Source organism: Octopus sinensis, linkage group LG15, assembly GCF_006345805.1.
Source record: "Octopus sinensis linkage group LG15, ASM634580v1, whole genome shotgun sequence".
In the NCBI taxonomy this organism is placed as follows: domain Eukaryota; kingdom Metazoa; phylum Mollusca; class Cephalopoda; order Octopoda; family Octopodidae; genus Octopus; species Octopus sinensis.
The window spans coordinates 7,512,425-7,529,607 of NC_043011.1; the positions used below are offsets into that span (position 1 = coordinate 7,512,425).

The 17,183-nt window shown below is 42.0% G+C and overlaps 1 protein-coding gene across 1 annotated transcript in view; it reads left to right on the forward strand.

The window, feature by feature from the left end:
• The window catches only part of LOC115219840 (ribosomal biogenesis protein LAS1L), a 46,419-nt gene that overhangs the window by 14,138 nt on the left and 15,098 nt on the right, over window positions 1–17,183 (forward strand). Inside the window, exons 8-12 of the mRNA XM_029790126.2 lie at window positions 3,099–3,184; window positions 7,123–7,329; window positions 9,066–9,183; window positions 12,414–12,577; window positions 15,855–15,932. Of these exons, the coding sequence (XP_029645986.1) occupies window positions 3,099–3,184; window positions 7,123–7,329; window positions 9,066–9,183; window positions 12,414–12,577; window positions 15,855–15,932 (653 nt within the window). The remainder of the gene's footprint in view (window positions 1–3,098; window positions 3,185–7,122; window positions 7,330–9,065; window positions 9,184–12,413; window positions 12,578–15,854; window positions 15,933–17,183) is intronic.

The following is a 17,183-nucleotide window of genomic DNA, read 5'->3' on the forward strand; positions in this document are numbered from 1 at the left end:
GCAGCAGTGTCTGTACCACTCAGGGGGAATATATACATCTTCATCATCATCATCCTTCATCATCTGTTGGCATCGCTTGGAGCTGGCAAACCAGAGTTGCACCAGGCTCCAATTTTCTGTTTTGTCATAGTTTTTATGGCTGGCTGCCCTTCCTAATGCCCACCACTTTGCATGGTATACTACGTGTTTTATACATGGCACCAGCATGAGTGCTCTATATGTGGTGCTGGCACAAATGCTCTACTGGTGCTTTTTATCTAGTGCCTGTATGAGTCCTTTATAAGTGGCACTGGCATGGGTGTTTTATATGTGGTTCCTGCACGGGTGCCATATGTGTGGCACCAGAGCTGTTTGAAGATATTGGGTATTTTGATTCAGTATTTTCTACCTTACCTATTTCTTTACTACTCACAAGGGGCTAAACACAGAGGGGACAAACAAGGACAGACAAACGGATTAAGTCGATTACATCGACCCCAGTGCATAACTGGTACTTAATTTATCGACCCCGGAAAGATGAAAGGCAAAGTCGACCTCGGCAGAATTTGAACTCAGAACGTAACGGCAGACGAAATTCCGCTAAGCATTTCGCCCGGTATGCTAACGTTTCTGCCAGCTCGCCGCCTTATATTTTCTACCTTACCCGACTCATCAGTTACCACTTACCCACACCTACCAACTGTACCCACATGCTAGGAAGGAACCTTACTCCTTTAGCATTCAGATTACTCCTTATTTATTCCCATTGTTTTGACTTAATCCTGGATTATCTCACAACCTTGAGATTTTGCTGATGTGATTGTCTGTTTTCAGAATGACATTGTTGGATTGGTTTGAGAGGCTGGATCTGGCCAGTTTGAATATAAAACAATGTTTGGGCCAGATATGGCTAGTTTAAGGGGTTAAACTGTGGTTCCATTTGCACAACCATGCCTACACCTAAAACGTATTTCTTCATTTTCTTCCTCTTTATTCTGTGTTCTAACGAGTTTCCAGCATCCTGCTACTCATATGTTCTGCATCATCATCATCATCGTCATTATAATGCTACAGTCACGCTGTATTTGTCATGCCTGGAACATTTAAGAATTCTTTAGTCAGACCAGATATCTGGTGTTAAGAAGGGCGTAAAAAGCACCACCCGAACGTGGCCGATGCCAGTGCTGCCTTGGCTGGTTTCCATGCCGGTGGCTCGTAAAAAGCACCAACCAATTGTGGCCGTTGCCAGCCTCCTTTGGCCCCTGTGCCGGTGGCATGTAAAAAAACACCTACTACACTCACGGAGTGGTTGGCGTTAGGAAGGGCATCCAGCTGTAGAAACACTGCCAGATCAGACAATTGGAACTTGGTGCTGCCAGTTTCTCTCAAATTGTCAAACCGTCCAATCCATGCCAGCATAGAAAACGGAAGTTAAGTGATGATGATGATGATGATAATGCACATTCCCCTCCCCCCCTATCCCACAAATGTCTTGAAAAATCACTCTGGGTTCTGTATGTGAAGTTGGGGATCCCATAAGCTTTGATGCAATAAAAATTTGTTTTCTGAATATGTATCTTTTAGGTCCTCAAATTTGGTAATAGAAGGAAGAGGACGATTGTGTAAGGCTCAAATAGAAATAGTCAAATTCAGAAAACATCCATACAAACGTATTTTGAATGGATGTAAAAATGGTAAACGTGACAATGATAATAACTCTGAGCACCTTTTCAAACTCCACCCGTGGACATATTTACAAAGTTAGAAAACAGCACAGCTCCCATAACTTTAGGAAACATTTTTTCACGCTGAGAGTTGCTGAAGCATGGAACAAACTGCCGGCATCAATTGTTAGTTGTCGGATCACTGCATCCTTCAAAACTTCCATGCTTCCTGTGATTCGCCAACACTACACCTGATTTTCTCCCCTCCACACACACGCGAGCATGTATCTGACTCATACACTGTTCGCTTCACAGACATTTGTACATTACTATGTATGCTTTATATGCACTTTTGACAAGTTGTGGTGCACCTGAGCACTGTATACAATAATTTCATTATTATTATATGATAGTTGATCAACATTTCCAGCCTGGCAAGGAAGGGAGATAACTCTGGGTATACTTCATTCTGATTGCAAATCGTCAGTGATGCTGCCCTCTATCATAAACTGGCTGAAATATGAGCAGCCCTTATGCGGGTGTTTGGAGCATAACATGAAATTCTGATGAAAAGTTTGAATTTAGATCACTTCAACTCTTTTCTTACCATATTTCTGCTAAAATTCAATGTCTATGTTTCAATTAATTTTGAGGTTAAATAGCTTTGTTGTTATTAAGCACCTGTTTGGGACATGAAAGCTTGATGGAAGGTTTTAATTTAGATCACTTTAAAAAGCAGAATTCTGTATCTTAGGACTAAAGATAGTCTGAAGCAGGTTGGTACCTTTGAAGGACTAATGCCACAGGTTGGTGCAAATAGTTGAAATGAGCTGCCAGTGATGGCTCTAATGGTATAAAATCCAGTAAAATAGTTTGGTTGTGGTTATATTATGACGTGGAGTGTTCTTGGGAATAATGAGCCACAGGTAAGTTGTGATTTTTATGAAAACATCTTGAAGGTGTGACTGTGTTTTAAGAAGCTTACTTCCCAACTACATGGTTCCAGGTTCAGTCCCACTGTCAGGCACCTTGGGCAAGTGTCTTCTACTATAGCCTTGACTCTACCAAAGCCTTGTGAGAGGATTTGGTAGATGGAAACTGAAAGAAGCCTGTTGTACACACACACATCTGTATGTCTGTGTTTGTATTCCACCACTGTTTGACAATCAGCATGGCATGGGAGCCAGTCAAGGGGGCGCTGGCATTGGCCTTGTTCAGATGGTGCTTTTTATGTGCCACTGGCACGGGGATCGCAACTACAATTTCCATTTGATTTTCATTTTGATGTTGATGTACTTGACTCAATAGGTCTCCTCACGCACAGCAGATCGCCCTACAATCCAAGGTACTTTGGAATGGGCTGGGGCTGATTATGCGAAACTGGTGTAGGATACAGCTGTGAACTCAATTTATATCTCCGGAATGTTTAATATAATTTTTGTTTGTATCTTTCAGTCCTGAATTTTTATCCATCATACTGGAAGAAGGTTACTTAATTCCCTCGGCTGAACAACTGGAAGCCCTTGACATTGATCCAGCTGGTAGGGAATCTTTCCTTTTAAACCAGTTTTTTTTTGTTGTTGTTTTAGTTTTTATTTTTACTGTTACTTTTAAAATTTATGTTTTTAATTTTTTTTCTAAATAACAGAATGGATTAAGCGTTGTCTAATGCTCTGGTGATTCTACCAATCCATTCCCTTAGTAATTATAATAATAATAATAATAACAAGGCCTGAAATTTAATGGGAGGGCCCTAGTCGATTGTATCAATGACAGGATGTGACTTGTGCTTACTTCATTGACCCTGAAAGGATGACAGGCAAAGTCAACCTCGGCAGAATTTGAACTCGGAATCTAATGACAAATGGAATGCTGCTCAGCAGTTTGTCCAGTGCGTTGTCTTTTCTGCTAGCTCATCACCCGAATAATAAGGGTTTCAAATTTTGACACAAGGCCAGCAGTTTTGACCGGTACTTATTTTATCGACCCCGAAAGGATGACAAGCAAAGTCGACCTCGGCGGCATTTGAACTTAGGAAAGTGAAGATGAATGAAATACTAGTGGTGCCCCAGCATGGCCACAATTTCAAAGCATTTTGTCTGGCATGCTAAAAGAACAAAGCATTTTGTGTGGTGCAGTAATGATTCTACCAGCTCACCACCTTAATAATAATAATAATAATTACCCTTTTTACTAAAGGCACAAGGCCTGAAATTTTGTGGGAGGGGATTAGTTGATTACATTGACCCCAGTGTTCCACTGGTACTTGATTTATCAACCCCGAAAGGATGAAAGGCAAAGTCAACCTTGGTGGGATTTGAACTCAGAATAAACAAAATGCTGCAAATATTTGGCCCTGAATGCTAACGATTCTGCCAGCTCACTGCCTTAATAATAATAATAATAATAATAGGCACAAGGCCTGAAATTTAAGGAAAGTGGGCTTGTTGATTTGATCAATCCCAGTGCATAACTGGTACTTATTTCATCAACCTCAACCCTGGTGAAATTTGAACTTGGAATGCAGTGGCAGAGGATATACCACTAAGCATTTTGCCCTGTGTGTTAATGATTCTGCCAGCTTGCTGCCTTAATAATAATAATAATAATGATAATAATAATTGTCGTCTTCGTTTAGCATCCGCTTTCCATGCTGGCATGGGTTGGACGATTTGACTGAGATCTGGCGAACCAGATGACTGCACAAGACTCCAATCTGATCTGGCAGAGTTTCTACAGCTGGATGCCCTTCCTAATGCCAACCACTGTGAGAGTGTAGTGGGTGCTTTTATGTGCCACCTGCACAAGTGCCAGTAAGGCGACGCAGGTAACAATCCCGCTCGAATGGTGTTATTTACGTGCCATTGGCACAGAGGCTAGCTTGTTGCTCTGGCAACGATCACACACGTATGGTACTCTTAGCGCTCCACTAGCACGGATGCCAGTCATCGAATTTGATTTCGATTTCACTTGCCTCAACAGGTCTTCGCAAGCAGAGTTTAGAGTCCAAAGAAGGAAAAGTTATGCACAAGTGGGTTGGTTACACCCCTGGCACAGGCCACAAGGTTATGGTCTCACTTGAGCTTGCCGAGTTTCTCAAGCACAGCATATTTCCAAAGGTTCCGGTCACTAGTCATTGCCTCAGTGAGGCTCATGCCTTAATGATAATAATAATAATAATAATAATAATCCTTTCGGCTATAAGTACAAGGCCTGAAATTTGGGGGCAGGAGTTAAGTCAATTACATTGACCCCAGTACTCAACTGGTACTTAATTTATTGACCCCGAAAGGATGAAAGGCAAAGTCGACCTCGGAATTTGAACTCAGAATGTAGCGATGAGCAAAATCCTGCAAAGCATTTTGTCCGGCATGCTAACGGTTCTGCTAGCTCACCCCCTTAATAATAATAATAATAATAATAATAATGATGACCAGTCAGGTGGTACTGGCAACGGCCACACTCAAATGGTAAAAACCACCATTTGAGCATGGCCATTGCCCGTACCACCTGACTGTCCCTCGTGCTGGTGGCACATAAAAGCACTCCCTACACTCTTGGAGTGGTTGGCGTTAGGAAGGGCATCCAGTTGTAAAAACTTTGCCAGATCAAGATTGGAGCCTGGTGCAGCCATCTGGTTCGCCAATACTCAGTCAAACCGTTCAACCCATTCTAGCATGGAAAGCGGATGTTAAACGATGATGATGATGAAGGCAAGCAATTTTAAGGGGAAAAAGTTAGCTGATTACATTGATGGCATACTTAACAATTACTTTATTTTATTGGCCCCCAAAAGAATGAAGTACATGTTGGTGGGATTTGAACTCAGAACATTAAGCCACAGGAACAATACTGCTAAACATTTTGTGTGCTGCACAAATAATCCTGCCAGCATTAGATTTGGGGCCATGGGAGAAGGGCTGTCAGTTACATTGCTCTTTGTATGTCGCTAGTATTTTAGTTGATTGGCTCCAGAAAAATAAAAATTAAAGTCAACCTTGGCAGGATTTGAACTCAGAACATGAAAGTCTGTAACTAAATATGGCTCTGAGGATTCAGGCAATATGTGAAACTTATACGGTATCAGTCAACAACCTTAACCCATTAATTGCCAATTTTTTGAATTCATATTTTTTGGCCATGCCAGGTGTCTTAGGAGTTAAAATAATATCATCATCATCATTTAATGTCCGCTTTCCATGCTGGCATGGGTTGGACGGTTCAACTGGGGTCTGAGAAGCCAGAAGGCTGCACCAGGCCCAGTCTGATCTGGCAGTGTTTCTACAGCTGGATGCCCTTCCTAACGCCAACCACTCTGTGAGTGTAGTGGGTGCTTTTTACGTGCCAGACGGGGCTGGCAGACGGCCACGATCGGATGGTGCTTTTTACGTGCCACCGTCACGGGGACCAGACGAAGCTGGCAACGGCCATGGTCGGATGGTGCGTTTTAGGTGCCACCGGCACGGAGGCCAGTCAGGCGGCGCCGGTTACGGCCACCGGCACTGTTATCACAGCTACAAATTATATAGTATTTAAATTTTTTTCATAAGTGAAGTATTTTGGAAATTGGGATTAATTTTATAGAATGTCCCAAATTGCAATAATAAACATTTTAGCCTTTTCGAAACTATAGTATCAAATGTGAATGTGTATGAAATATCAATGAATGATATGAATGGGGAATGCAAAAACAAAAAGAATGTTTTCAAAATAGTCAATATTTTTGTAGTTCAAAAACTGCGATTTATGACATAAAATGAATTTAGCCAGAGCTAAAATTGACAAACTTCACCTACTAAATATTGTTAAACAGATCTCTGCAAATGCAATGTAAATAAATAAATTCACTTTAACCCTTTTGTTACCGTATTTCTGTTGAGATGCTCTGTGTTTCTTTCAATCAATTTCAAATATAACGAAGAATTTAGTATAATAACTTCATTATCATTAAGCTAGTGTTAGGAACATAAATTGTGGCTAATGTTTGGGGGAAGAATTTGATTCAAAACTTATGGAAACAAGACATTTGTACTACAGAGCCAGAACTGGTTTCAGCCAGGTTGGTATCAAAAGGGTTAAATACAACGAACAACCGGCTGTGAGACTGTTTTTAGCAGATCCCCAAATGGGGCTCATGGCAGGCAATGAGTTAAATCTCTTACTCTCTCCCTCTCTCTCTTTATGTCTCTTTTTATGTTTCTCTATTTCCTCTCTATCTTTCTCTTTCTCACTGTGTATCTCTCTACCTCTCTCTCTCTCTCCCCTTATCCATCTCTCCTTCTTTCTGTCTATCCTTCTGTTTCTCTTTGTCTCTATCTCCCTCTTTTTCTCGCCATCCGTCTCTTTTCATTCCCCCCTCTCTCTCTCTCCCTCTCTCTCTCTCCCTCTCTCTCTCTCTCTCCTCTCTCTCTCTCTCTCTCTCTCCCCTTTTAATTGAATTCAGACCAATAATTAAACCTGTCTCCATTCACTTTTGCAGAACTCCAATCCCAGAATGGCTTATGGTTACCAGATAGCCTTGTCCAGTTCTGGAAACCAATCCTGCTGCTGCTACATACAATGAAATTCACTCCTGTTGTGGTCAAGAATTTAATGGTCATGGTTTGTGCCAACAACAGTGAGTCTCTGCCTGCAAGACTCACGGCTGGTTGGCTCATGGCCATTTTATTCAGCGTCAACCAAGCAAGTATGTCCAACCTTCCCTGCTCACTCTCTCTCCATCTCCCTAACTTTCTCTTTTGCTCTCTCTCTAACCCCTCTATCTATCATCTCCCACTCTCTCTCTCCTGCTTCTCTATTTTTCTATCTTCTCTCTCTTGTATTTCCCTTTATTTTCTCTCTTCATCTCTTTCTCTACCCACCCCTCTCTCTCTCTGTCTTTTTATTTCTTTCTCTCCCTCTCTGTCACTGTCTCTCTTTACCTCATTCTCTCTATCTCCTCTCTTTATCTTTCCCTTTCTACTATGCTCTCTCTAGCTCCCTTTCTATCTATTTTTCTCTATCTTCCCCTCCCTATATCTATTTATCTCTCACTATCTCTCTTCCTTTCCCTCTTTTCTCTTTATCTGTCACTTATTCTCTCTCTCTCTCCTACCTTCCTCTCTCTCTCTCCTACCTTCCTCTCTCTCTCTCTTCCTCTCCTGCCTTCCGCTCTCTCTCCCCTACCTTTCTCTCTCCCTCTCCTGCCTTCCTCTCTCTCTCTCTCCCTCCTTCCTCCCTCTCCTGCCTCTCTCTCTCTCCCTCCTTCCCCCCTCTCCTGCCTCTCTCTCTCTCTCTTTCTCTCTCTCTCCCTCTCCTGCCTCCCTCTCTCTGTCTCTCTTATTCTCTTTCTCTCTCTCTCCCTCTCCTGCCTCTCTCTCTCTCCCTCTCTCTCTCTCCTACCTTCCTCTCTCTCTCCTACCTTCCTCTCTCTCTCTCTCTCTCTCTCTCTCTCTCTCCCTCCCTCTCTCTCTCTCTCCCAAACCTCAGTATGGCTCTTCTTTATCCTCTGCCGTCTCTCTTTCTGCTCCCACAAACACATCGGTGTGACTGTGTGCTTCAGACGGTTACTGCTTGCTTCCCAACCATGTGATCTCAGGTTCAGTTCCAATGTGTGGCACCTTGAGACATGCAGTCTTCCACTGTAGGCTCAGCACATGACTGTGTGGTAAGAAGACTGCTTTCCAACCACTTGGTTCTGGGTTCAGTCCCACAGTGTTGCACCTTGGGCAAGTGTCTTCTACTGTAGGCTCAGCAGATGACTGTGTGGTAAGAAGTTTGCTTCCTAACCAGGTTGCTTTAGGTTCAGTCCCACTGCGTGGAACCTTGGTCTGAGTGGATTTGGTAGATGGAAACTGTAAGAAGCCTCTATTTGTGTGTGTCTGTTTGTGCCTGTATTTGTTACCCACCACTGCCTGGCAACTAGTGTTGGTGTATTTACATCTCTATAACTTAGCAGTTCGGCAAAAGAGATTGTTAGAATAAGCACCAGGCTTGACATAAAACAAAACAAAAAAAAATAAGTACTAGGATGGATTCCTTTGATTGAAAGTTCTTCAAAGCAGTGCCCCAGCATGGCCACAGTCTAATGACTGGAACAAGTAAAAGATGAAAGATAGAATATAAAAGATATAGCCCTGGGCTGACCGAAAGACTTGCAAGTGGATCAGGAAAATCCTTCGCGCGCGTGTTTGTGTGTGTATGTGTGTGTGTGTACCCTTGGTTTTGCTTCATGTGGTTGTTGTAAAAAATCAAACCAGTGGCATTTATAATTTCCAATCTTCTGTGAGGAATATGTCTGGCTGTGGGGTACCATTACCGTATTTGTGGCAACAGATAAGGCATCAGCCCATAGAAAATCAGTCTTAAGGAATCCTTTCTGACCCCTGTAGGTGTGGGCACTGTATTTCCAATCTGTTAGCCTTCCTGCTCTCTTTCTTTCAGATCAGATGAAAGACGACCAAAACTCATTGTACAACACACCCTGTACGTTACCATGGAAATCCCTTGTCGAACAAGCTCTTAAAGTACCCACGAAATACCCTCTACATCTGGCCCTCTGGTGAGTTTTAATCATTCTTATCAATTATGAATCTCAAACAATTTCCATGGTAAGAGGTAATGGCTGTGACGCTGAGAGTTTCAAGTCTTTGTACGACTACCATGTTATTGCCTGTAAACAAGGTACGTAACTCTCTTAAACTTCCAGATAAGAGGGTGCTCTGCCCTTGGCCAGCACTTTTGAGTCTGGAAGTTTATGGCGTGTTGACACTCTTCTGCCTCTAAGTTACACACTCCACCTGTTCCACTGTGTGTGTGTGAGTGTGTGTATGTATATATATATATATATATATATATATATATATATATATATATGGGATGAAGTGGTGAAGCACGACCTTCGAACTCTAGGCCTCACCAAGGAAATGACTAGTGACCGAGACCTTTGGAAATATGCTGTGCTCGAGAAGATCCGGCAAGCCAAATAAGACCATAACCCCGTGGCCTGTGCCAGGGGTTGTAACCAGCCCACTTGTGCGTACCTTTTCCTTCTTTGGACACTAAACTCTGCTTGCGAAGACCTGTTGAGGCAAGTGAAATCAAAATTAAAATCAAAGTGAAATTCGATGACGGGCATGAGCACTATACGAGCGTGATCATTGACAGAGTGGCTAACCGGCTTCTGTGCCAGTGGAACATAAAGGGCACCATTCGAGTGTGATCGTTGCCAGCTTCGCCTTACTGGCACTTGTGCCCCGTGCTAGTAGGGTGCTAAGAGCACCATCTGAGCGTGATCGTTGCCAGAGTGGTTAACTGGCTTCCGTGCCGATGGCATGTAAGGGGCACCATTCGAGCGGGATCGTTACCAGCATCGCCTTACTGGCACCTGTGCCGTTGGCATGTGTAGAAAGATTCGAGCGAGGTCGTTGCCAGTACCGCCTGATTGGCCTCCGTGCCGGTGGTACGTAAAAACACCCACTACACTCTCGGAGTGGTTGGCATTAGGAAGGGCATCCAGCTGTAGAAAGTCTGCCAGATCAAGACTGGAGCCTGGTGCAGCCATCTGGTTCGCCAGCCCTCAGTCAAACCGTCCAACCCATGCTAGCATGGAAAGCGGACGTTAAACAACAATGATGATGATGATATATATATATATATATAATATATATATATATTATATATATATGGGATGAAGTGGTGAAGCACGACCTTCGAACTCTAGGCCTCACCAAGGAAATGACTAGTGACCGAGACCTTTGGAAATATGCTGTGCTCGAGAAGATCCGGCAAGCCAAATAAGACCATAACCCCGTGGCCTGTGCCAGGGGTGTAACCAGCCCACTTGTGCGTACCTTTTCCTTCTTTGGACACTAAACTCTGCTTGCGAAGACCTGTTGAGGCAAGTGAAATCAAAATTAAAATCAAAGTGAAATTCGATGACGGGCATGAGCACCATACGAGCGTGATCATTGACAGAGTGGCTAACCGGCTTCTGTGCCAGTGGAACATAAAGGGCACCATTCGAGTGTGATCGTTGCCAGCTTCGCCTTACTGGCACTTGTGCCCCGTGCTAGTAGGGTGCTAAGAGCACCATCTGAGCGTGATCGTTGCCAGAGTGGTTAACTGGCTTCCGTGCCGATGGCATGTAAGGGGCACCATTCGAGCGGGATCGTTACCAGCATCGCCTTACTGGCACCTGTGCCGTTGGCATGTGTAGAAAGATTCGAGCGAGGTCGTTGCCAGTACCGCCTGATTGGCCTCCGTGCCGGTGGTACGTAAAAACACCCACTACACTCTCGGAGTGGTTGGCATTAGGAAGGGCATCCAGCTGTAGAAAGTCTGCCAGATCAAGACTGGAGCCTGGTGCAGCCATCTGGTTCGCCAGCCCTCAGTCAAACCGTCCAACCCATGCTAGCATGGAAAGCGGACGTTAAACAACAATGATGATGATGATATATATATATATATATATATATATATATTGTCAAACCAAGTAAGATTGTAGTCGCGGTTGATGCTGGTGTTTCGTAACTAGCACTCATGCTGGTGGCATGTAAAAAGCACCCACTACGCTTTTGGAGTGGTTGGTGCTAGGAAGGGCATCCTGCCATAGAAACCCTGCCAAATCAGATTGGAACCTGGTGCAGCTCCCTAGCTTACCAGTTTCCCATCAAACCGTCCAACCCATACCAGCATGGAAATTGGACGTTAAATGACGATGACGATATATATATATATGTGTGTGTGTGTTTGTGTGTGTATACATGTGTATATATATGTGTGTGTGTATATGTTATAAATAGTTTATTGGATTGTCAATGGTATCTATTTAATTAATTGTTTATATATTCAATATATAATGAGAGCAACTGTCTTTGAAGGCTCATATAGTTGTTGAATGCTCGGAATAAGGAGTAGATAGACGGCCCAATAACTGATGAAGGGTTGTTCTTTGTGTTACGTGTCCTGTTTTACATTTTCTCTCTCATTGTTTGTGTATTTAACTTGTTTGTTTTCGTACTTCATGTTGTTTACACAGTTGGTAACATCCTGTACCTGTATATGCATATATATATATATTATATATATATATATATAATAATAATAATATTAGGGAGTAAATCCAAACTTACAGGGATTAAATCTAATTTTACAGTATAAATATATAAATATTAAATTAGAGATAAAACCACTTTTTATCTTATATTAAACTTTTTAACACTTTTTGATACTTATATTTATAATATATATATATATATATATATATATATAAATTTACAAGTATAAAATTAATAATTTAAATCATTTTTAAAATTTTAACTTTAAATTTAAATAATTTAAATTTTGAATTTTATATTTTGTATATTATATTAATTAATTTTATTTCTGTTTTGGTTTATGTTTTTCACTGTTTGATTTGCCTAATAGTGGTTTTATCTCTAATTTAATATTTATATATATATATATATATATATATATATATAAAATTTATATTATTATTTAATTGAATGCCACACATCCATTTCCAAGTAAGTATATATATGTATGTATGTATATATATATATATATATATATATATATATATATATATATATATGTGTGTGTGTGTGTGTATATATATATTCAATTGCATGCAAGTGAAGGAGTGAGTGGATAGATGAAAGAATGGCACTTACCATATTTAGTAGAAATTGCACATATTATTATTTAAAACTGTTTGATTTGACCCTTTGCATATATATATAGATATAATGTATCTACATGTATGTTTATATTGCTCTAATGATACAGGCTGTTGACAGAATGCGAAGGACATTTCCAAGAGAAACAACAGAATCACCTGTTGGAGTTGATTAATATTTACCTGTCTCAGAACTTGACAAACAGCTCCCTTGATATTCCAAACGACACCAATGGGGAATTAACCAATGGTAGAGGCTACCACACTGTCGATGGTAAGTAGACCATATGTTTCCTGTCCCTTAGATACCATAACGTTACTTTATCATCAATGGTGATGGTCATGTTGGGAATAGTAATATATAACCATATATTGTCAGGTTTTAGTTGTTGCCGTTTATTACAAAGTCAGTCTTTAGTTCTCAATGGTTGCCAATCGCTTTTTACCTGTGAATTCTTGTTTACTCTGTTATGTTTGTGGCTTGCCCCCGTCCTCCCCCACCGCTTCCCCAAAGCCATTTGATGCTTTAAAAAGTGGAGGCGCAATGGCCCAGTGGTTAGGGCAGCGGACTCGCGGTCGTAGGATCGCGGTTTCGATTCCCAGACCGGGCGTTGTGAGTGTTTATTGAGCGAAAACACCTAAAGCCCCACGAGGCTCCGGCAGGGATGGTGGTGATCCCTGCTGTACTCTTTCACCACAACTTTCTCTCACTCTTACTTCCTGTTTCTGTTGTACCTGTATTTCAAAGGGCCGGCCTTGTCACTCTCTGTGTCACGCTGAATATCCCTGAGAACTACGTTAAGGGTACACGTGTCTGTGGAGTACACAGCCACTTACACGTTAATTTCACGAGCAGGCTGTTCCGTTGATTCGGATCAACCGGAACCCTCGTCGTCGTAACCGACGGAGTGCTTCCATCCATTGATGCTTAAAAAGTAGTTTTATAAATTCCTATTTAAATTTTCAAACTTTCATTTGTGTGGGTTCGCAAAAGCTGTCTCTGAGAGAACATTTTTCGGTTCCCGGAATCATGTTCACCCTTTTTGTATTCAGAATTACTCTGTGAAATATAATGCTGATGGTGGTGAAACATGACCATCAAAAGTTGGGCCTCACAGAGGCAATGATGAAAGACTGAGACCTCTGGAGGTGTGCTGTGACTGAGAAGACCCGGCTAATAAAGTGAGTTCACAGCTCTAGCCTACACCAGCATCGCATAACCAGCCAACTCAAAAAGTACCTTGGATCATAGGGCGACATGCCGTGCTTGAGGAGACCTATTGAGTCAATTACATCAAAATCACAATCAAATGTAGTTGTGATCCCTGTGCTGGTGGCACGTAAAAAGCACCATCCGAACGTGGCCGATGCCAGCGTTGCCTTGACTGGCTTCTGTGCCGGTGGCACGTACAAAGCACCAGCCAATCGTGGTCGTTGCCAGCCCTCTCTGGCACCTGTGCCAGTGGCATGTAAAAAGCACGCACTACACTCACGGAGTGGTTGGTGTTAGGAAGGGAATCCAGCTGTAGAAATATTGCCAGATCAGACAGGAGCCTGGTGCAACCTCCTGACTTGCCAGACCCTAGTCGAACCGTCCAACCCATGCCAGCATGGAAAACGGACGTTAAACGATGATACTCTTACTCTTTTACTCTTTTACTTGTTTCAGTCATTTGACTGTGGCCATGCTGGAGCACCGCCTTTAGTCGAGCAAATCAACCCCAGGACTTATTCTTTGGAAGCCCAGTACTTATTCTATCGGCCTCTTTTGCCGAACCGCTAAGTGACGGGGACGTAAACACACCAGCATCGGTTGTCAAGCAATGCTAGAGGGACAAACACAGACACACAAGCACACACACACACACACATATATATATATATACATATATACGATGGGCTTCTTTCAGTTTCCGTCTACCAAATCCACTCACAAGGCTTTGGTCGGCCCGAGGCTATAGCAGAAGACACTTGCCCAAGATGCCATGCAGTGGGACTGAACCCGGAACCATGTGGTTGGTTAGCAAGCTACTTACCACACAGCCACTCCTGTTTTTTTTGTTTTTTTTATATCAGGCTTTGTGTATCTTGGACTACAGAAATTGTATCCCTTGTTGTGCTTGAGTAGAAGACCCATCAAGCCGAGCAAAATTGCAATTGTGGCAGATATGGATGTCTTGCAAAGTGGCACGTAAAAGCACCCATTACACTCTCAGAGTGGTTGGCATTAGGAACGGCATCCAGCTGTAGAAAACCATGCTGAATCAGACTGGAGTCTGGCGCTACCTTCCAGCTTGCCAGCCCCTCTCAAACCATCCAATCCATACCAGCATGGACAACGGACGTTAAATGATGATGATGAATCTATAAGCATTTTCTTGTTCAATCTGTCGCTATTTAGAGTCAGGTCAGTCTTTGTCTGACAAAACTAGGATCAAGTTGTCTTTGAATTGTGTTTGTACCAGGCACCGTGTATCAAAGGCTGTGAAGGCACACAGCCTAATGGTCAAGGGTATTTGACTCACCATTTTAAAGTCATGAGTCCTATATCCAGTGGTACTTTGTGTCCTTGAGCAAGACACTTTACTTCCCGTTGCTCCAGTCCACTCAGCTGGCAAATATGAGTTGTAACTAGAATTCAAAAGGGGCCAGCCATGTCACACTCTGTGTCACGCTGAATCTCCCTGGGAGTTACTTTAAGGGTACACGTGTCTGTGGATTGCTCGGCCACTTGCACGTCAATTTCACAAGCAGGCTGTTCCATTGGTCAGATCAACCGGAACCTTTGTTTCCATAACAACAGAATGTCAGTTAGTTATGTGTCAAAAACTATTTAATCTAATGTGAGGATGGATTGAGAAATGCCTCTCCCCTACTCTTATGCCAATAGATTCTTAGGAAAGGTGAGTGAAAGTAGCTGATCTGTAATGAATAAAATGGGCCTACAATGAGCATGTGCCATGCTGGCCAGGAGACAACATGGTGAGGGAAATTGTTCTTGGTGGTCAGGGTGATCCAAGTTTTGCGCTGTTTCCTTGATTGGTCATAGAATCTGCCCCATTCAGGAACCTTGTTTCATCAAAATTTTCCTTTTTTTTTTGTATTTTTATAGAAACCCCTTGCTATGTTTTTTTTTGTATTGTCCCTCTTTCCCTTTGAAGCCTTGTAGCTACTAAAAAAAAAAAAGGATCATCATCATTATGATTGTTATTATTAAGGGAGGGAGCCGGATGTGTCATTGCTGTGCCAGGGAAATTGCTAAGTGCCATTTCATCCGTCTTTATGTTCCCAATTCAAATTCTGTCGTGGTTGACTTAGCTTTCCCTTTTTTTTGGGGGTTGATGAAACACATACCAGTTGTGTACTGGGGATTGTTGTAATCATCTAGATCCTCTCCTCTCAAAAATTTCTGGCCTTGTTTCTATTGAAGAAAGGAATTTTATTACTGCATTATTGTATAACAGATGTTAAATGATGATGATGACACACACATATGCAAGTGTACTCACACATACACACGCACAATTTATATTCTGTTTTCTCCTTTCCAGATGTTATCCAAAATATCCAAAATTCTACTCAACCGGAATCTATTTCCACATCTCTCACATCCTGGGAAATTTCTACTGGTAATTATTTTTTGATTTCATGTGTTTCTAACGGGGCTGAGATTCAGCTGTCCAAATATGACACCTTCAACAAATTGATCCCTATAATGTTCTCTCTAACATCAAGTGGTTTGTCATTTCCTGTGCAATCTGTTCCCTAAATTTGTTCACTACAGCAGAAATCTGTTCCCTAAATTTGTTCACTGCAGCAGAAATCTGTTCCCTAAATTTGTTCATTACAGCAGAAATGAAACAAAGTGGACTTGGTTCAAATGTCATCATCATCATTTAACATCCATTTTCTGCACTGGCATGGGTTGGCGCTGCCCAAACTCCAATTGCTGTGGCATGGTTTCTGTGGTTGGGTGCCCTTCCTAACACCAACCTCTTAACAGAGTGCATTAGGTGGTTTTTATGAGCCGCCACCAACACAGGTGCATTTAAGCAGCACCTGTACGGGTGGGCGACAGCGATTTTACTTAACTTGATGCCAGCATCCGAAGATCCTTTCTCACCACTTCATCCCACATCTTCCTCGGTCTACCCTCAGCACTTCTTTATGCAGCTGTCCTCTGTGTATGGGTTGCAATTCCTCCTTCTATCACCTCTTTACCATTGTGTACAGTATTTGAGTGGTGGTAGTAGGAGAGGGTGATACCTTATTTACATTATTTACATTTGATGGATATTTGTCCTCATCTTGTTCATCAGGTGTCTTGGGGAAACTTTGAACCTGGGTTCTCATTCTTAAGGTATTTACCGATGTTGTTGTTATTATTCAGGTCACTGCCTGGAATTGAACTTAGAACCTTGGGGTTAGTAGCCCACACTCTTAACCACTACGCCATATGCCCATGAGCAATTATGGAGTGAATTTTATGGCTTATAAATCTAATATTTTCCTATCCTTCCTTAATACTAGTTTCCATATGCTACTCATATCTGCACTCGGTCTGTTTAGAAGGTTGTTGGGTCCTCGCATATGTGCTGCTTCTTTTAGTTTTCGGGCATATGGCATAGTGGTTAAGAGCAGGGCTACTAACCCCAAGATTCCGAGTTTGATTCCAGGCAGTGACCTGAATAATAATAATAATAATGATAATAATAATATCGAAAAATACTGTAAGAATGAGAATCCAGGTTCGAAATTTCCTCAATACACCTGATGAAGGCTGGAGGATACATTAGCCAAAACATTGTGTTAACAACAATAGGATGAGGACAAATATCCGTCAAATCTAAATAATTTACATAATTACCTCATCTCTTAAA